Genomic DNA, 22,504 nt, shown 5'->3' on the forward strand with positions numbered 1-22,504 from the left:
TTGCCATCTTTTTATAAGCTCCCTTGTAAAATGATTTTGGCTAGTGAAAATGCTCTGGAACAAGGTATCTGTGAAGGCTCCAGCTCTCCATGAGCATGCTAAATCTCACCGAATTTTACACCTTTAAATCTGCTAAAATGGTAAAGTTTATGTTACATGCATTTTAGCACCATGATTTTTTAATGTCATTTGGCTCCCGAAGGATGTAATCAAAATGTTATTCTCTACATATTCAGGATCACAAATTCTGAGTGCAGAGCTGCATCTCTATAGCTATGCTTTATTCCAACCTCTTTGCTGCTGTCTCTCTCCTGTGCTCAGATTGTGCAGATCCAACTTTGTGACTGGTACCTGGGTATGAATTTCATACAAGGTCAAAACGTAAGTGTGGCCCATGTTCTCCCTCTCTGCTTCCTCTACAGCACAGGAGAAATGACTTAATTTCCCTTTTAAATTTTTATTTATTTACTTATTTTGTGTGTGTGTGTGTGTGTGTGTGTGTGTGTGTGTGTGTGTGTTAGGGAGAGAGAGACAAAGAGAGAGACAGACAGACAGAGAGAGAGGTCACTGCTCACATGTGAAAGAAAAAGGACAGCCGGGCGATGGTGGCGCACGCCTTTAATCCCAGCACTCAGGAGGCAAAGGCAGGCGGATCTCTGTGAGTTCTAGACCAGCCTGGTCTACAGAGCTAGTGCCAGGACAGGCCAAAGCCACAGAGAAACCCTGTCTTGAAAAACCAAAAAAAAAAAAAAAAAAAGAGAAAGGACAGTTTTCATGAGTTAGTCATTTTCTTCCTTCCTTCTATCACGTGGGTTCTGTGGACTGAACTCAAGTCTTCAGGCTCTCAGTGGCGAGCACTAAGTGACAGTTTCCTGGAGCCTCCTCAGCCACACAGCCCGAGTCACTTTACTAAACAAGGCAAAGTCACAATCTCCCTTGAGTTTCTCCTTCCTCCTGTGCCGGGTTTGGTGTGAACAGCCCCCATGGGCTCATTGGTCCCCAGTTGATGGAACTGATCAAAAAGATAGGGCTAAGTCTTCATTGGAGAGGATATGGTGTCACTAGGGGTGGGCATTGAGGTTTCAAAAGCCAAAGCCATTACCAGTTAGCTCTCTTTCTTTGTGCCTTACATTTCTGGATCAACATAAGCTCTCAGCTACTACTTTGGCACCACTCCTGCCTGCCTACTGCCATCCTCCCCCAGCACGATGGTCATGGACTCTGACCTTCTGGAACCATGAGCCCCTGATTAAATGCTTTCTCTATAAGTTGCCTTGGTCATTTTCTTTTGTCATGGCAACAGAACACTAAGACACCACTCTAATGGCTCTACCTTAATTGCTGGCTTGTCAACCTAGGCCCTGAAGATAGTTTTAAGGCCTTATATTTTGTTCAGGTTGGGTGCTTCCTTGATCATTTCAGAATGTTTAGCTGTATCTCCGGATGCAGATAACACTCTCCATCTGCAACAAGCCAAAGTGTCTCAAGACATCATCAAACTCATGCTTGATGATTAGATAAATCTACCCTTAAATAACGCAAGTCCATTCTTAAATCTCTCTGCCCCTAGACACGCTTGCCCTCAATATGTCTTATGTACTTAAGTCTGCTCTTATATACATTTTTCATTCAACCTCTTCACAGCGGCTTCGCTTCTGTGATCTTGGTGCAAGCTGCTGGGCTCACTCTTCGTTCCCAGCATCATCTACCCAGTCTCCCTGACCTGCCTCTCCTCAAGGCTTCCCGAAATGATCTCACTCAGATCTTACTGGGAAGAATTTCAGCTCATGGCACGGTTCTATGAACTCTGATATCTTTCCGTTTCATCGAGAGTCACAGCTCTGACAGATGAGGACATGGCTAACATGGTCCTGCTACCTCCGTGCCCTGGGTTCCTGTCACTCTCCCGGGGTTGTCTGCCTCAGAATGCTTGTTTCCTCCCTGGACCTGTTTTTGTTTTGTTTCTTTGGGACAGGATGTCACTGTGTTACCTTGGCTGGCTAGAGACTCGCTATGTTAGCCAATCTGGCCTTGAACTAACAGAGATCCACCTATCTTTGTCTCCTGAGTCTAGGATTAAAGATGAAGACTACCATATCTAGGTCTGCCCTGGTCCTTACAGAGCAGCACCCTGCGCTTCTGCCTTGGCACCCCCGTTTGCCATCAGTACTTGCCTTCCCTCGTTCCCACGGCCATGGGAACTCGCCCTAGGTCTTTTATACAGAACCACTTCCTCAGTGAAGCCTTCCAACAGCAGCCTCCTCCAGCTCCCGGTCTCCCCTCCACCCCGTACCCCCGTCTTCCTGTCATGCTTTCCTTCGAACTGTTTCTTACCATATCATGCAGCTTTTAACTGCTGCTTCTGAGAACTGATGGTTTGGTTTGTTCTTAATTTTTATTTATCAAGTGTCCTTGTAACACAGCCCAGAACATAGGACTCAGCAAATATTCATGGGATGAGCACACTTCTCGAAACCACTACCAGTGCATGAAATAAGTGCGAGACTTGGTCCCACCCTTCCTTAACGAAGCAGGTACTTACAAGTAACTACAGATTTAAACTTAAACAATAAGCAAGTTCAGTTCTTATCTGGTCCTCCTGCTAGAAGGATTCTTCCTCAGGCCTGGGCGATGGGCTGCATGACACTAAGTATAGATCTAATGTCCTCATGGTTGAGGGCAGGTGCTGGGAAGTGTTGGCAGATCAGTGACTCCACAACCAGCAACTTCCCAGGCTCCCTTGGTACAGCAATCCTTAACAATATAGCGTGATTCTCTCTATAATCAATCCAGTGTGTTTCCAAGGCATAGACTTACCTAGAAATGGCTCCGATTTATATGAAGTTAACTGGCATTTAACCTTTTGATTAGGGAGAAAACAGTGAGATTAGCAAAGAGTTTAAGTGGATGCCATCCGATCTAAACCAGAAAGTTGATTTCCAGGTTTCTGTTGTAAAATGTTTATCTGCATCTTCAGAAAATTTGTTCAAATTCCAGATTACATCAGACCTGTATCCATCTGTGTTCTAGATATGATAACATGTAATCAATTTCAACAACAAAAGTTTTTCATTTGAAATATAATAGGCTCGTGTTTCTCTCTCTCTCTCTCTCTCTCTCTCTCTCTCTCTCTCTCTCTCTCTGTGTGTGTGTGTGCATGCAACAGACACAAAGTGTTAAAGAAAATTTTAAAGGTTATGACCCCAAATTGTTCCACAATATGTAATGACTTCTGAAGGCAACTTATTGCTTAACTTTAAAATAGTACTTTATTCACATCAGCATTATGTATAATAGCAAACAATAGAAACCATTGAGCTGCCAAGCAATTAAATAAGAATACTAAAGGATTCTCCATAACCTTTAAAAGATAAGGCTGGTATGTGCAACCTAGTATGTAATATTCTTCAAGACATCATGGTATGATGAATTCTAGCTACAAAAACATGTAAAGATTCAGTTGTATAAAATCAAATATATTTACACAAGGACTTTTTTTTGAAAATTAGAAAAGAGGTGGGTGTGGGTTACATGGTCTAGAGATTTGCTTTTGATTTTTCGCTGTTGAGATTCGTCTGCTTTTGAAGTTGATGGTTGTATAATAACACTTTAGTAATAGAACAGTGGTTGAACAACCTTTCACAGGGGTCACCTATGACCATCAGAAAACACAGATATTTATATGACATTTCATAACAGTAGCAAGCTTAGAGTTATGAATTAGCAATGAAAGTAATGTTATGATTGGGGGTCACCACCATGTGAGGAACAGTATCAAACATAGTAGCACAAAAAGCTTGCAAACCACCAGTTTGGGAAGAGAGGAGCAGCAGTCCCTGTGGAAAATGGAAACATCCGCTCCGATGTCTACTTTGAACAATGCATTGTATCTTCTGGAGAGATTTCCCTCCCCAGAAACTCAACTGCTTACTTTTAGAAAACGCATACATAAATTTCCTTCTAAATAAGCTCATTTTCCGAACACGTCTCATTAATGCTCCAGATTTGCTCCTTTCCATTTTAATTGCATTTCTCAGAGAGCATCAGACAGTGAGGTAGCCAGATAAAGTTTGGATTGATGAAATGTTTGTCTTGTGTGGACTGGGGAGATGGCTCTTTTTGTGAAGTATGGGCCAAGGTCAGGAGCTCGATTCCCCAGAAGTCAGAAAGACCAGGCATAGTGACACACAATTACAATACTGACACTGTGGGGCAGAGACAGGAAGAACCCTAGAACATGCTGGTAGTCGCCCTACCTCATTGGTGAGTTCTAAGCCAATAAAAATTTAAACTGATCTCTGGTTTCCCTATACATACCCACCCCTACAAAGCATTTGACTTTTGTGATTAAACAATATATCCCCCTTTACAGAAATGTGATATTGACTTTAAAACTATCTCTAAAGCTTAGCAATACTACTTACTGTGTGTGGTGAAAAAATACAAATCACTAATGTAGAATTGGATCCTACAATTAAATTAATTTATAGAGGTTTTAATGCAATTAAGTTTTCTCCATACTGTATCTCTAATGATACTGGGATATTTTACTTAATATACTTTAAAACATAATTCACTTTCATTTTTGCAAAGTCATTTAAATATTATGAATATCACTTTTATACATATTTCCATGGTGACAATATGTTCGCAGTCTATTTAATTTACAGATGATGGGACCAAAATGAAAACTCTCCGAGGACCATAGATCTTTTCCACCACCACATTTCCCTACCAGGATATTAAGTGTATAAGTTATCTATACTTGCAAGAATGGACTCTTGAAACAGTAATAAATATCATAAATGATCTGATTGTGAAACTTAAAGAAAATTAAAATCCATAACAAAGAAAGCATAAGAGATACAAAGAGCCATATGAGAGTAACAACCCCATGTTTGGGGGTTCATAATTTAAGCTAATAAATTATTACAGGTGGAAATAAAAATGAACAAATCTTTTACATGGGCAAATTAAGGATACAGTTAGAGAGCATAAGTTATACATAAACTTTAAAACCTAAAATCAATTATTCCATAGAAATGCATAAGGAACTGTACACAGGATAGCAAAGGGTTTCTAAATACAGCAAGGAGACTCTGTAGTTACCACCCATAAATAAAGGTGTTCAGATAATTATTTTTAAGAATTTAAAAAAATGTTGTGTATATGTGTGTATGTGCGTGCCTCTGGAGGTCAGAGAAATATTAGATCCCCTGGAGCTAGAGCTGGAGCAGGTTGTGAGCCACATAAAATGGGAGAGGGGACTGAACCTGGGTCCTCTGCAAGAGCAGCAAGAACTCTTAATCCCTGCATCATCTCTCCAGCCCAAGTTAGGTAATTCTTCATGCTCTCAAGCCCACATGTAAATAATCTATACTAGAGGATATTTAACAATAAAGAGCTAGCCGGGCGGTGGTGGCACACGCCTTTAATCCAAGCACTCGGGAGACAGAGGCACGCGGATCTCTGTGAGTTCGAGACCAGCCTGGTCTACAGAGCTAGTTCCAGGACAGGCTCCAAAGCCACAGAGAAACCCTGTCTCAAAAAACCAAAAATAAATAAATAAACAAATAAATAAAGAGCTAACTAGTTTGAACCCTGAAAGAAAGACAAACAGAGAACTGGTCCAAAGCCTTTCAGCTGAGGGGATCCGCTCCACTCAGATGTCATATTTCATTTCTCAGCTGAAAAGATAGTTGGCAAAAAAAAAAAAAAAAGTAGGTGTAATGGTGAAAAGGATAAGTGTAGTTCAGAACAACACAAAAATTCTAAAGGATAACAAGTATCACTCATTAGGGTGGCAATTAAGCAGAAATGAAAATCTAATATAAGGGAACAGGGAGATGGCTTAGCTGGTAACAAACAAAGCTTGCTACCTTTGCTGAGGACATAAGTTTGGTTACCAGCACCCATGTGACCAGCTCACAATCCCCAGTAACTCAAGCTCCAGGGAATCTCACTCTTTTATGGCCTCTACAGGCATGTACACACACACACACACACAAATAATTAACAAACCAATAAAATAAAGATCTTTAATTATGTAAATTATGTAAATATGTAAGCTGTATATTAAAGAGTCTTGTTTTTCCTCTGAGTACTCCCCAGGAATACGAAGGGTTCATCTTGAAAATGACTGTGGGACAAGTGAACAGCGGGACAGTCTTACCTGTTTTCCAGATGAACTGATTATCCTTTCTGCCTTCCAAAGGAGCTGCTTGGGACAGCAGGAGAGAAACCACTATAAAGAGCTTCCTCATGCTCCTCAGAACCCAGTGAGTGACAGCCAGATCACTCCTTGGAAACATTCTTCAGATTTTTCAGCGTCTTCACTTGCCTAATCCTGAAAGCAAGAGAAAGACAGGTGAGTGCTCCCGTTTGGCAATCAGGGCATGCTCTGACTGCAAGTGACTTTCATGTGACCATGTAACAGATGCCCCACTACATAATGTTTTATTCTTAAAAGTAATCATATTTGGAAGATGTCTCATATAGTTGCTTCCTTCTGTTCAGATGAATTCCTTGAGGGGCTCGCAACTGAGGAGAGGGATGCCACACAGTGCTAAGACCCAAAGAGAGTGAGGAAGGAACATCATTGTCAGCAGTGAGTGCAATGACTCATGAGGAGGCCATAGATGAGTGAAAACAGAGGGAAACATACAAGGCAATATCTGAGAAGAGCCTTCGGGAAACATAAGGGCTTGAAGGAGTCAAGAAGGACACATCTGAGAGAATAGGGCACTGAAATCTGGTTATGTTAGTGTTCAGGGACTGGTAATTAAGTGTGTGGTTGCTTTGAAGGACATGAAGCGGAGGGAGGAACAGGTGCACTCCATGCCCAGGAATCACTTCCTTGGAGATGAGATTTGGAATACAAGTTAGGGACCAAACTGCAAAGAGCCTTGAATGTCGGGAGGGAATTTGAAAGCAGCAGAGAACTTTTAGATACCTAAGATTAGTGGTCATCAGTTACTAGTGAGTAGGGCTAGATAAGTTGGGGGTCAGGGTTATGAAACTGGTGAAATAGTTTAAGCAACTATGGATAAGTAAAACAATTAGGAAAAATCAGAAAAATAGAAGATAGACTTGGCAGAAAGCATTCAGTGGAGGACTGGATATGTCAGCTAAAAGGAAAAACTCAAACAGAACAATAGATTTTAAAATGTAAATACAAGAACAGATGGCACCTATCACTAGGGAAGCAAAACCTCTTGAAACACAGCTTTGTAAGGAGAGATTCAAGTAAATATTTTAGGATATATGAAACCTTATGTACCTACCATATATACATGTAGAGTTATATTTGTTTATTGGGTAATTTTGCAATGATAGAGACAGAACTCAGGGTCTCATGCATGCTAGGCAAATGTTACTCTAACTATACACTGCAACCCCAGTTACAGATAGAACTTATCTAAACAAAAGAAAATTACACCTAGAGTGGAAAAGAATGGAAATAACCTTGATATTAGATTATGAAAACATATATACACACATACATATATACACATGTATGTGTAGATGGATTAATATATAGATTATAGAAAGATAACAGATAGATGATAGACTAGATAGATAGATGAAAGAGAAGAAGATAGATGATAGATAGATAGATAGATAGATAGATAGATAGATAGATAGATAGATAGATGATAGATAGATAGATAGATAGATAGATAGATAATGGGGTCACAGTGTGAAAAGTGGCCTGAACAATTTAGAAGTGCCACAGGTAAACATTAGTGCTCCTAATACCCAGCAAAGTTACTAAAAATGGTGGTTACTTTGACTGTAAGAATCCTAGCAACCAATAAAAAAGAAATAGCTACTATAATCCTGAAGCCATTGTATACAAAATAACATGTAACATCTCTTGTGCTGCTCAGATCTAACTATCTAGAGTATGGTATCTCAATGCAGCATTCTCTAGACCAGCTTTATCTGTTGACACATCTGTAGAGGATTATCTTGTCGCATTAATGGATGTGGAAAGACACATTCTGAATATGGGCTACACAAATCCTAAGTTTGAATTCCTGAACTAGAGTAGAAAAGGTTAGGTGAGTATTAAGCATGCATGAATTCATTTCTCTCTGCTCCTGATTGTGTGTGTGACTCATTTCAGGCTCTCACTGTGACCTCTATACAACAGTGGACTCTAACCTGAACTGTGTGCTAAAATGAACCTTTCTCCCCTAAGTTGCCCATTCTAAGGGTATTTCTATTACAGTACCAGAAATAAAACCAGGACACTACCTTCTGTTTGACTTGTTTCTTATAAGGAGCCATCACTCTATTCCTACCCACTTGTAGAATTAATTTATGCAGTGCTCCTTATAACACAGGTGATGAGGAACACTACCAAATAAACAGACAGTGAGGAGGCATCTGAGGCAGACTCAGGCATTCCAAGAATATACCAAGGGTACCATGGCAAAGCAAAAATGAGTAAAACTTATTCTAGAAGGAGCCAAGCAATGAACTTTGAATATACAGCTCTGGTCACCTGCCTCAATCCTGGGATGAAGAAAGTGTTTTAAAAGACAAGCGAAAGCTCTGCTTCAATCTTCCATATCACACACAAGTATTGAGAGGAGTAAAAGTGAAGAGCTCAGGCTGAAATAAAATGAGTCCACTTGTTCTCTGTTTATTCTCAAGAGTGGCCTGTTAGCAGATTTCATGGCTCCTTGGAGGCACTACTAGACTCAGCTTTAAAACTTCTGTCCTTGACAACTGAATTGAGCACACATCCTTGATGCCAAGAGCCAAAGATGTGATTCATCACAGCTGTGCCTTTGATAAAGTTTGAGCATCATGGACTCTAAATTGGAGTTTGTTCTAAGGTCCCTAGGAGTTCATATGATATTTTTTATGAATCAGAAAAGATACCTTCTTCTCAAGTAGAAACATTTTGGAAGTATAGATTGCTCTGACTGAGAGTTATTCTGCAGAATCCCTGTAGTCAGTGTCCTGGGTCATGTGTATATATAAGCATGTTCTAACTGCTGCTCACACACACACACACACACACACACACACACACACAAACATTGGGAGGCATGTTCTCCCTCCCACTCTGTTGGTGGAACTTGAGAGAGCAAGAAAGGCTCTTAGAGAGTAAGATGAGAAAGAATTAAGCCACAGCTCTTGCTTCTGTCTCAACTTCCCAAGAACTGGGATTAAGAAACACGTGCCTTTCATGCCTCCATGTATCATGTTAAAATCTGTCTAGGGTTTTTTTCTCAATAGACACTTTCAATGGAACCAGGCTATTATTTCACTCAGAAAACAATATAATATTTTCTACAAACACATACACACAAATATAAATTGTATAATATAGATTTGATAAAAGACTTGTCTGGACATTTGTAGTAAGACATCATTTCCAATTACTCTGCTGAGAAAATAAAATAAGCTATGTTGCCCCATAAAATAATAACCCTTTCTATGACTCTTACAAGGGTAAAAGATATACCTAGGTAAAAGAAAATGAGCTAAGTATTACACAATAATGGGTTCTAAGATTCATATCAAATGGAGTTAAATAAAAATGATTTGTTTGGGGTGACCTATGATTGCAAAAGTTTAAACAAAGGAATTAGCTAGAAAGACCAACTTTCTACTGGAGCCATATCTTTTCATGACACAAAACTGTTGTAGGAGGCTGCTTGTTCATTTCTTGGCCACCCAGACTCCCAAAACAGCACACAGAAACTGAATTATTTAAATCACTGCTTGGCCAATCACTTAAGCATATTTCTAGCTAGCTCTTACATCTAGAATTAACCCATTTCTAGTATTTTATATTTTACCATGTAGCTATTGCTTACCAAATAAAGTTCCAGCATCTGTCTCTGGTGGGACTACATGGCTTCTCCCTGACTCTACCTTCCTTCTCCCAGCATTCAGTTTAGCTTGCCCTGCCTAGCTAAGTTCTGCTTTCCTATAGGCCCAAAGTAGTTTCTTTATATATTAACCAAAAAAAAAAAAATACATAGAATGACCTCCCACATCATTTCCCCTTTTCTGTTTAAAAAAAGGAAAGTTTTAACTTTAACACAGAAAAATTACAAGTAAAATAAAAACAAGTATAAAGCAAGAATTATAGTTATTGTTGTAAGAGGTGCGAGCTGTTTTTCATACTACCTGGCTCCTGGCCGCCCAGCTAGCTTATGCCCAAAATAATCACACAGAGATAATTAAATTACTGCCTGGCCCTGCTCTAGCCTCTTATTGGCTAACTCTCACATATTGATTCAACCCATTTCTAATGATCTGTATGTTGCCACGAGGCTGTGGCTTACTGGGAAAGATTCAGCATATCTGACCTGGCAGCTTCATGGTGGGTAGCTCTCTGCCTGCCTTCTTCCTTCCAGAATTCTGCTCTGTCTACTCCACCCATCTAAGGGCTGCCCTATCAAATGGACACGACAGCTTCTTTATTCAACCAATGAAAGCAATACATAAAAAGAAGACCCTCCTACACCAAGTCATAATACTTATATCTACTTTATCTTTTATTATAACTAAGAAAAACTATAACTATATATTCTTCAACTCCATCAAAGACTCCAGAAGGCTATAATATTACCTAAGTAAACAGGAAGTGCATTGTAAGAAACTTCCAAATCTCTAGAAGTGACAGAAACATCTCACTGCCTGGACAGTCACCCAAAGTTCTTTTCTACCACTGGGGCATCCATCTTCAGCCTACAGGCTCATAGCATCCAGCAGACTTTTCTATAAAGCAGAAAATTTCAAAGACAGTTATGCCTATATTGGCAGTTTGTCAGTCACTTTCTTCGGTGTCCTGCAGAATGTCTAGTAGATTTTTTTTTTATGAAGCAGGAACCCCTAAGGACTATCTCACCTTCTTCAGGCAGCTTCAGCATTCATCTCTCTATGAGTCCCACATGTCCAGCTCACACAGCATAACATCAAGCAACCCAGGCAAGAGCAGTTTCTTGCCTGAATGGCTAACCAACACCATAAGGATCTTCTTTGGTGCCCATTATTCTCTTGAAGTAATTGGTGCTGACAGGAGCAGATGTGTCTCCTTGTCATGAAAAGTCCTAAGTTCTTAAAACATTTTAAATGCCATATTCTAAAGGTATCTGAAAGATTTGAAGAATACCTATCTAACTGAAATATCTCTATATATATCTAGAAAACCTAACTAACATGACTACAAGGTTGCTGCATGTTTGTCTCTGGTGGTGTCCATGGACTCTCTCTCTCTCAATTATGCTCTCTTTCTCCCAACGTTCAGTTCAGTTTTCCCTGCCTAGCTCTGTTCTGCCTTGCTTTGCTATAGACCCAAAGCAGTTTTTTATTCATTAACCAATAAAAGCAACACATAAACAGAAGGACCTCCCACACCACAAAACTGTCACACTCTAGGTGACTTTGTAGGATGCATTCTCATGCATCCATCATATGTAAGACTAGATGAAGTCACTCAAATGTGAACTAAAAGAAAGTGCACCTGTTCTCCTTAAAATGGCTGTAAATGGGAGATCAGAGAGAGATCGCAATGGATTTGCGTTCCAGTGAGACTATGCAGAAGCCACAATGATAAGCCAAGGATTCATCTTTCATTATTTGCAATTTTGCATCAATCTATGAATCTTACATGAAAAAATATTATCTTGACACTGCTCACTCTGAGCCTTCATCTCTGGGCACTGCTCACTTGTCTAAAACCCAATTCTGACTCTTCAGGGCCCACTGCTCTGAAGCCTCCTTCTGTGATTGCCTAGAGTGGGACTCTTTACTTAGAGTCTAACATCTCCAGGATGAATAGCTTTAAGAATCCCTATACTCCATGGTCAATATATGACCTGACTATCACCGATGAACAAGGCATCATGGTAATAGGGATCATAGCATGGATTTGAAATGAGAACAAACTCCAAAGAAGACATTTAGTAATGTAAAGCACCATTCTGTACAGGATACGCAACAATCATATTCCTGAAAGACCCACGTATTTTTGGTATTTCAATTCCTTTCCACCACACCTAATGATTTTGTTGTTGTAGTTGTTATTTCCCCAAGGAATCTCAAAAGTAGAGTACAGGAATCTGGCTTGTATGGAGGGCCCCATGAGTCAAGAGGCATCATGTCACATGTAACCAAGGTGGGACACTGCCAGGGTCATAGGCCTTGCTGGATAAACTCTGAACACAGATTCATTACCTTTTTCTCTCTCAAATGATAGAAATTCACCAAATTATTCTTTGGACAGCACTGGGAGTGATTGTTACATCTGTAACTTGAGAGTTCACTATGAACAAAATGAGGGAATAAAGAAGAGCAAGAGAATATGTTCCTCTGTTTGTATAACACAAATGAAAAGATGCTTTAACTGATAAAATATGCGATGCTGGAGACACCCATGATGATATGAATAATTTACATTATAAAGGTTGCTGAATTTCCAAATCAACTTATTTACTATATCTCTTAGCACCCAGGATATATTTGCAAGGAGAGAGTGAAAATGTTGAATACTAAATAAGAAACACAGTTTCTCCTTTTTGTCTCAACTTTCTGATCACACAGAGGCCCTTCAGCCTACAGAAAATGTGTGGGTCTTAGGCATTGCATTCTCCCAAGCTGTATTCTTATCATCAGAGTCCTTGAATCTTTTGAAGGTACAAAACTTAAGCTAGAAATGATTCCTGCTTACCTGCAGCCTGAAGGAACTGGGATGAGCAGGAGCCAAGCTTACTGTAGTTATATAATTCCACAAAGCACCATCTCATGCTCATGATGGAGGTGACTCAGCAAAGATGGTTGATGAGTGAGGAATGAGGTCTCCTGTCATGTGCTCTACTCAATCTTCCATACTGTGGTCCTCTACAGACGGCAGTGTCCTAAGGACACCATGGAAGAGCAACCCGTTCCTTGTGCAATTTGACATGCATATGAACATTTCAAATGTGGATAGTAGCACTTCATTTTAGAGTTGAGGAAACCAAGGTGTGGGAAATGACTTGAGAAGTGAAGCTCATGGAAATAGTGAACTGTGAGAGAAGTCATTGGCCTTCATTGAAAAGACAGAGGCAAGTATTGTCCTGAAGAAGCCATACAAGAACTCACCATGAAGACAATGAAAGAATAAGAAAAATAGTTCCACTCTGTGTGCCACGAGTGAGAAAAGTGCCTTAGCTATGATAAAATTATGTTATGATGGAGGAGTAAGACCAACATGAGCAATTCCTCATGCCCTTCAAAGCAAAGATCCTTCCAAACTTTATGGGTTCTCTCAGTGGCTTGTGCAAGGCAAGCTCTCTATCATTTCATAAAAAAAACAAGATAAGCAATATTTCCCACTTTATGAGAATAATTATACGGGTATTAAATAATTACTTCAAGATCATATCAGCCAGAAGATGTTCAATGAGCTGGGTCAGTAAACAGTACCGGAACCATAGCCATCTGTGTTTACTGTCACTCCTATGGATCCCGTTAGGTCACCCTCAACTATTCAGAATCCTTAACTCTAAAGGAAAACAGTCATCTTTCTTCTAACCCTTGTGGAAGAAGTTAGAATAAAATAGCAAAGAGAGAGTGTGTCAATATGGGTCTGCTAGACAGTGAGGGCTCACTTTGGAACTGCCTGTGATATGATTCACTTGCCCTGCTGAGCATTCAGAAGAGCCTCCCCTTCATCTTTGCATAAGGCTTCTTTAGTTGGGTGCTCAGTTTGTTCATTTTGAGATCGGGTTTCTCACGATAACCCAGGTTGACCAAAAACCACTGCGTCGTCCAAGGTTGGCTTCCCAAACCCAGCATTCATCCTGCCTCAGCTTTCTGCTTTCCAAAATGCTAAGGAACATCAAACACCATCTTGCCCTGCAGCAAATGCATAGAGATGAGATTTCAGCCTCTCAATCCTGCAAATATATATCTTTGAAGAGTTAAGAGCACTCTGTACCTAGCGTCCAATGAAAGATTCACACTGAGCCTTTGAAGGAGAAAACAGCTATCATCTCTTTTTCATGAGAGTGCGGCCTCTGGTCTAGAGTGACACATGTTTAGTAACATTCCCCTGACTTTTAACCACTGGCCTCTTCCATTGCGCACTGACTCTGCAGAGTACAGCCGGGCACTTTCTGCGGCTCACTGAAGAATCCTAATGATAGCAAATTAAAATAAATGTTTAATATATGAACATTTGCAAATCTATGTACGATAAATATAATTTTTACAAATATGAACTTTCTGCAGCTCATTGAAGAATCATAATAACATTAATATAAGTATGTAATATGTAGCTATTTGTAATTAAATATGTATTATAAATATAAATATACACATATAAATGTATAGCAACTATTAATGTCAACATATATTAATAACTGAAAGAGTTTTGCATCATAGAAAAAAGCACAGAAAATCTGAAAAATATTTATATTAATGTATTACCTCTTTCTGTACAAACTCTTGCCAAAGTACATAGCAGAATTTTTTTAAAAAGATTGAAATGGGTTTTCTAACCAAAACTACAACTTAGTAGTAAATGAAGATATCTCTGTAGTTTCAATTTCTCTCAGAACTATGTATTTTAATATCTGTCATATTTAAGAAAAGAAAATCATGTTGCCAGATATACTGGCGCTAACCCAGCTATATGCCAGAACACAGTTCTGGCAAATGATTTATACACTGCAGGGTCAAAGGTATGGATACCACCCATATTCAATAAAAAGTACAGTTCCCTGAAAGAAAGGACAGGCCCATGCAATTGGCTCTTTCCTACAAAATGTGGATGCCATCTTCAGACTGGAAAGATAGATGTCACGCTGAGCATGAAGAAGGAGAACACGGAAGAATCCCAGGACTCTGCTTCTTTCTTTATCCAATCCAACTACTGTGTGAGACTGCCTACTTCTAAATTTTCTGCTCTGTAAGAAAAACCTGCTTCTGCTCTGGCATGCCTATTTCTGCGTGCTTTCTCTAACATCAACTGAAGGTAAATCCTGAGTCCTACAGTGTCTGAGGTTTTTGGCACAATAAATTGTCATGTATAAACAACTCATGTGACAGTATCTCTACCACTTATGCAGACTGAAAAAAAAATCCTTACATGTGGTTCAAGTGACAATATTGAAATGTTCCACTGAATCTGAACACAGATGACCCTGATAGTTCCATGAAGATCAAGCTGACTTCATTTATCTACATCTTTGGGCACTTTTCTAGGGTGCTATTCCGTGACATAAAGGGGTACTTACTTTAAGGTGATAACTACATACAAGGAAACCATAGGAACAGGATTGTTTTCCTTAATCACTTTGAGATCAAAGAAAGGAGAAAATATTCCCATAAGCTAGATCAATTTTTCATGTGAGAACAAAATGGTTAAAATAGCCAAAGTTAGTTAGATAAGAACATATTAAAGATGCAACCTTCTAGTTATTTCCACACCCTACATATTTCAGAGACTACTTTAAAAGTATTCTTGTAGTTTTATAACCAACTGGCCACAGCCTTATGGAAAATCATAAACTCATCTCCTGGTTTCATAGTCTCCCCCACTTTCTTCACTTGAGACAGGTTGTGAAACTTCCACGTTGGCTCCTTCTCTCTGGCATCCTCTTTTGGCCCACACCATTCACACTTCCTCCTCATTTTGACATTCCTATTTGCATGGTTCTGGCTCTGTCCTCAGATTCCTTCCCTTTCCCAGCCTTGCTTGCTGTTCAAGGGGATCTTATTCGGTCCCTCAGCTTTAAATAGCACATGTATCGATTCCTCTTTCTCCATCTCCCTTCCTGTATCTCCAGCCATAACTTCTTCCTTGATCGGATTCATACACCTACTACACCTACTACTTCGCATGTCCAGATGGGCATCCGATAGCCAACTCTTATGTATTAACGGGAGAAGAATCCTTCATTCCTATGCAACTGTGGACCATTTATAGCTCATGATAAATGTGTCACAGGTCACAGGACCAGGACCGCAGTCATCCTGACAGCCTCCCTGTCTCTCAGGTTTACAGGTTAATGCATCAGCAGATCTAGTTTTTAGTACACCAAAATGAAGCTTAGAAACTTTAGCAATGTCTTTGGGTTTAAGTCTCAATTCTCTCTTCCAAGCTTAGGAAAACCAATTTCATAGTTATACAACTCTGTACCCATGAGCTGACAAATTACTTGCTTTTTAAAAATAATCTTACTCTACCTGCCCCTAAATCAAAGAAATGGAAAAAGTTGTACATTGCCTACTTTTTTTCTCAAGGTGAGGATTCTACAAGGAAGGGAAATAAAAATTTTAATCACTTAATAGAAATAGCATAAAATAGTCACTAAGATATATACATATACATATACTTATACATATACATACACACACATTTATATTTTCCTGTTTTAGGAATTTAGGTTAATTAAACAATGAAAATAAATTTAATTTGAAAGCCTAAATTTTAAGAAAGAGTAAGAAAATGAATATAAATATTTCTGTATGTAGTTTAAGAAATAAAAGAGATATGTGAATATGTCTATTTTGTGATGTATCATGCTTGAAGAAGCACGGATAAATTTAATAATCACTTTGAATGTATGTAGTTTACTATACATATGTCTATGCAGGTTACAGAATGATTTATTTGGGCTTATATTCAATTGAACTAAAGGCTCTTATTAAAAAGCAGGATTACTAGACTGCATAAATATGAGATAACTTCCTCTTTTAAAATGATGTTGACCTTTAAATTAAAAAAATATTTAATTACTCATTAATTATTTTCTACAATGTAGATACTAAATATTTAATGCCAAGGCAATTATCTGGTTAAACTGTAAGTACAGCTTTGTATTCTCCTGATTAATTATGCATCTAACGTTGCAAAGGAAGCAATTGAAAAACGTGCCCACAGTTGACATCAAAATAATAACATGTTTATAAGCCTATGAATTCTCCAGCAGTCACTCCCATTATCTTTTATAAGCTTTCACTTCCTATGGTTCAGTGTCAACCATGAACAAGATGCTCACTAGACTCTGGAGACTTGGTGGGATCCTCTCCCATACTGTGTCCTTTTCACTTCCCCAAACAGCAGAGTCAAATCTCTTTATTTGGGAAGCACTCCAAATAAAGGGAAATTAAAAAGAAAGCCATAGGCTCTATTTTAATATTTTTTTATTGTAGCGAAAACACTCATCAAAGAAGACAGATTGTTTTCTTTTCAATAGCATCTTCAAAGTTGACCATGGTTAAGAGTATGAACATGTGTGAGGATGCCAGTTTAATTTTCCAATATTTTAAGATCAGCATGTGAAGTGTTAAGTATCACTATGGCATTTCCAATGTGTTTTTTAGCAGAGTTTCCTCCGATGGCTTCCCTTGTATCCTCTACCCTCCCTGTTTCCTTTCTATTCTCACACAACACATATCCTTATGACACACACCCCCAACACCTCTTTTGACTCTCTTTTGGTCTTCTTTATACTTTCTTGGGCTTTGTACCTATTTACACATGTTTATAGGCTTACATATATACATTATATGTGATGTATAGATTTTTATTATAGTTTTTGAGATTATAATTAATCATATCTGCCCTTCACTTTCTTCACTTCACTTGACCCCCTCCTGTTTCCCCCTCTCACTTTCAAACTCTTTTTCTTTAATTGTTGTTATACACACACATACACACACATACACATACACACACAAACTTTCCTAAACACATAAATCACATAAATACAAATGCTCAGTCTGCTTAATGTTACCTGGGGTACATGTGTGATTTTTGTATTCAGGGCTGGCATTTGGTACTGGATAACCAATTGGTGTGTTCTTTCTTCCCTGAGATAAACTATTTCTCCTGCTCTCAGCGTTCTTTAGTTCCCTGTAATTGTTTATCTAGGTTTGAGGAAATCCTGTGATTTCCACTTTCAACATTAGCATGTCTATTGTTGGCATTCTTTCTCAGGCCAGGTCATGAACGAGACAAAAGAGGAGCCTTTAATAGTGAAAGTGGAGGGAATTAAATACAGAAGAAGGAAGGAGGAGGATAAAATAACAATAAGGATGTCAAAAATTCATAAGGAATCATACCACTAACTACCTACCTAAAATACCCATAATGCATGTAAGTCTCTCTCTCTCTCTCTCTCTCTCTCTCTCTCTCTCTCTCTCTCTCCTCCCCTCCCCCGTGTGTGTGTGTGTGTGTGTGTGTGTGTGTGTGTGTAGTTTAAACAAAATTTTCCCAGCTAGATTAGCACCCCCCCAGTCAAGCATGAGAAGCCTTCATTTGAGTTGCTGGTCAAGGCTGTCTAAGCATCATCTAAAAGCTATAGGCTATTGCTGTTCCCATTGGTTTTCCTCAAGGGTGGAAGGCAAGTCCCATGCAGGAAGGATGCAAATTGTAGAAGACCAGTGCTGGATCTGACCTGAAAATCTCCTCTCTGAGGATGAGCTTGCATGATACCAGAAGGTGCCATGGAAGCCTATAATGAAGAGAAACAATTTATAGTTTTACTAAGCTATGACTCCATGGCACCTTAACCCTAAGTAAGGGTGCAGGAGTAGCATACATACCTTGGTGATAACCAATGGCTCTCTAATTGGACGTAAAGCTCACTCAGCAACAGGGAAGCCATGCCTAATATTGAAAATCTAGTTAACTACTTGGGGTTAGTGATGTCTTGGGTCTTTGAGGAGCACTTACACTGTTACTTTACTAAATCAGCATAATTCCTAACTACATTCTAAATTTTTATCTTTATTCCCATTGATAAGTGAAATTTGTTGTTGATTGTTTTTTGTTCTTTAGCTTTTTGTGGGGACCTGTCACTCAGCTCCCAAATAAATATGCTGGGGCTTATCATTACTTATGAATACCTGGCCTCCGGTTAGCTTGTTTCTACCAGCTTTTCTTAAATTATCCCATCTATCTTTTGCCTCTGGTCTTTTATCTTTCTCTATTCTATATACCTTTCTTTACTTCTTACTCCATTGTTGGTTGTGTAGCTGGGTGTCTGGTCTTGATGAATGCCTCTCCTTTTTCTCTTGCTTCCCAATCCTTCTTTTTCTCCTTCTATTTATTCTCTGTCTTCCAGCCCTACCTATTATTTCTTTTGCTTTGCTATTGCCATTCAGCTCTTTATTAGGCCAATCAGGTGTTTTTCAAAAGCAAAACAACACAGCTCTACAGAGTTAAACAAATGCAACATAAAAGAATGTAACACAACTTTGTACCATTAAAGTTCCACATCAAAAAACAAATTTAGCACAACTATAAATAATATTCCACAACATTAGTTCTCACACCTAATCAAGGAAAATTCCCTTTGCAACAAATAGTGAGTATTACAGAAAACCACAACTTACCAGAGTAAAGAGCTATAGAACCAAGCCCAAACTGATATACGTACAACACAAGCCCTGCACTGAAGGCTCAGGGGGCAATGCAGAAGAGGGGGCAGAATGATTTGTAGGAGCCGGTGGAACAGGGAGTTTACTTTGAGATTGTATCTCCTAGGAATGTTAGAGAAACTACACTCATGAAGTCTTACCAATATGGCATGTGGATATTCTAAACAAATACATGCACCTGGATGCAATTATTATGAAGTATATTTATCATCCTCCTACCTTATGATCACTCATATGTATATCTAATCAATACTACCCACTTCCCATTTCAAAGACAGAGGCAAAAATAATTGATACTAAATAGAAGGCACTCTTCCACACTATGCATCACTACTAATATATGTCTGTGAAAATAAGCAGATTTTTTGAATATTAAATATCTATGGCTGTAATATGATAGTTCTATATGGGCATATAAAATGCAGTGATCAAACCAGGAAAATCTGCATTTTTATCTCCTTAACCATTTATCATTTCTCAATGTTACTAAACTTCCAACTCTTCATGTCTAGTTGTTCTAACAGAAACACTAAATTACTGTGAATTATAGTCACCCAACTGGGGTGTGTATCTCCATAAATTACTCCTCTTGTCAAACTATATCTTGATAGCCATTATCCCACATCTCTGTGTGCCCCCTTCCTGTGTCTGTCTGTCCTTTCAAAGACCACTTTCCATGGTCTGCTTTTATGAAATCAAATTTATTAGGTTATCTGTGTGGCTGAGAGCATGCTATATTTTTCTCTATCTGGCTAATTTCAACATAATCTAATACTTTTCAGTTCCATCCACGTTTTAGCAAACAACAAGATTTCATTCCTTTTTGTGACTTAATGTCATTTTTTAACAAACCCAACCAGCCTCAAGACAATTGTCACACAGAACATTTCAACTATCATTGCCCTGGCATGGTATAAATACACCACATCTCCTTTTTTATCTGCCCATTGATACACCTCAGGTGATTTCATATGTGGGCTACTGTAGATGCTGTGGAGGCAAGGCAGTAAAAAATGGGAATGCAGGCATCTCTTTGGCATGCTCTTTCTACTTCCCATGGATATATACCCAGAGAATAGACTGGCTCCACTTATGTTATTTCTGGTTTTGGTTGTCTGAAGTGTCTGTTTGCATAATGACTGTCTTGATTTATTTTACCACAAATATTGCAAACAAATACTTTTAAAATGATAAACTGTCCAAGCTACCAAAACCAATTTTTAAAAAAGTGTTTTCTCTCTTTTCTTTTTGAGAAAGACAAAAGTTCACTGGATAATTTGCCATTGGAAATTTTACATGTGGAAGTTTAATTACAAACTTAGATAAGTGGATTATAATGAAAGACATCTCTAGTGAGGGAGCCTAGATAGATGCATCGTAAATGTATTAAAGAAAACACTAGAGAGAGAACTTCCACCAGCAGAGAGATTTTAATTAAACAGCAATAGGATGGATCTCTTCTGTGAAATGATTTTACTGTTACCCACAGTTCATTAAAACTATTTATGGTAGTCTTTAAAACTAGTCCACTCTGCGAAGGATGTCTAAGCCTGTCAGTCTCCAGTATAAGGGCGGAAACCGTGGGTGCAAGTAAAGAAGGCTCATTGGATAACTGTAGGGTGAAAATATATTTCTAACATGTTGGTCTTGGAAAACACACAATACAGAGTTCTGAACTGTGCATAGATCCAAGCCCTTCCAAGAAGCCAAAGGATCCAACCCTTACCACTAAGGAGCCAACTGAAAGTACAAGGTCTCTTAGACACAGCCAGAGAAGGGCATGTCTGCTACCTTGCTACTTACATGGGCTAGCTGACTTATTTGAGGTTTTACCCTGTTAAAGGCATACATTTCTGAAAGCTCTACCAATATTCCTGTGACCTCCGAAGTGTCCAAACAAGAATTTATGATACAATGTAAAAGCTAAACATGTTCTCCAGCTAAACATGCCTGGATTAGACCCAGCATCTAGTCTCAGTGAATATGTGGTAAATATTAAATATGTGAAGAAACGAATGAAGAAATCAATAGAACCAAGCGCATTCTGTTCTAAAGAATGACTTGTGATTATATAAAATAATACCATAAAATAAAATATTATCGGATAACACATAAACGTACGCATGTGTGTGCAATAATATGTCTATATGCATATACACACATATAATATACACATCATAGAAGTGTGGCTGGAGAGATTAGCATAGCAGCTAAGAGGGTTTGTTGCTCTTCAAGAACACCTGCTTTGGTTCCCAACACAATCCCCAACAACCTAACCCTGGAGTTCCAAAGGATCTGATGCCCTCTTTTGGCCTCTGTGGACTCTGCGGCTATTCTCTCACACAAACATAAACATAAATAAAAATAATAAAAATAAATCTTTTACTACAAGCCAGGATGTGGTGGCACATGCCTTTAATACCAGTGCTCGGAAAGCATCTTTGAGAGTTCAAAGCCAACCTGGTCTACAATGTGAGTTCCAGGACAGCCAGGACTATACAGTGAAACCCTGTCTTGAAAATCAATATCAAAAACATAAAAAAATAAATAAATTAATATGTAAATATTTCAAAAATTAACTAATAATGTATAAAAAGATTTAGTCTAAGAAAAGCAAAGCCTCAAACACTTATGGAAAATGAATTCTTAATTGTAGGTCTCTAGTATTACATAATTCTATTTCATCATATGCCTAACTTCTTTATTCACCCCCAAAAAACACTACAATCTGTATAATAAACATTTTGCAGGCTGTCACTAATTACAAATCTAAGTGAGCATTGATAGACACATTTTTGTAGGATACCTAGAGTCAAAGAGGACCCTTTATTCAGGCACAGCGGCACATTCCTGAAATCTCAGCCCTGGAGAAGCTACAGGTTTAAGGCCGGTCTCGGGCACATGCCGAGACCTTGTCTCAGAATGCTAATGCTAACAGGTGGTCTAGAGCTCAGAGCTTGGGTGCTTATCTGGCATGCAAAAGGCCCTGGGTTTGATCCCCATCGCTGTAGAAAACACCAAGGACAGCTTTCTAACCTGACATGACACACAGAGGATCAGCGTGCTGATGATTTGATACGGGACAGGGGGTGAAACATGGATG

General features: G+C 38.8%; 1 protein-coding gene across 1 annotated transcript in view; it reads right to left on the reverse strand.

Annotated features, from left to right (window-relative positions):
- The window catches only part of Thsd7b (thrombospondin type 1 domain containing 7B), an 863,852-nt gene that overhangs the window by 701,264 nt on the left and 140,084 nt on the right, over positions 1-22,504 (reverse strand). Inside the window, exon 2 of the mRNA XM_050147880.1 lies at positions 6,173-6,346. Within this exon, the coding sequence (XP_050003837.1) occupies positions 6,173-6,311 (139 nt within the window). The 5' untranslated portion in view covers positions 6,312-6,346. The remainder of the gene's footprint in view (positions 1-6,172; positions 6,347-22,504) is intronic.

Source organism: Alexandromys fortis, unplaced genomic scaffold (assembly GCF_014885135.2).
Source record: "Alexandromys fortis isolate MF-2015 unplaced genomic scaffold, M_Fortis_MF-2015_v1.1 scaffold_58, whole genome shotgun sequence".
In the NCBI taxonomy this organism is placed as follows: Eukaryota; Metazoa; Chordata; class Mammalia; order Rodentia; family Cricetidae; genus Alexandromys; species Alexandromys fortis.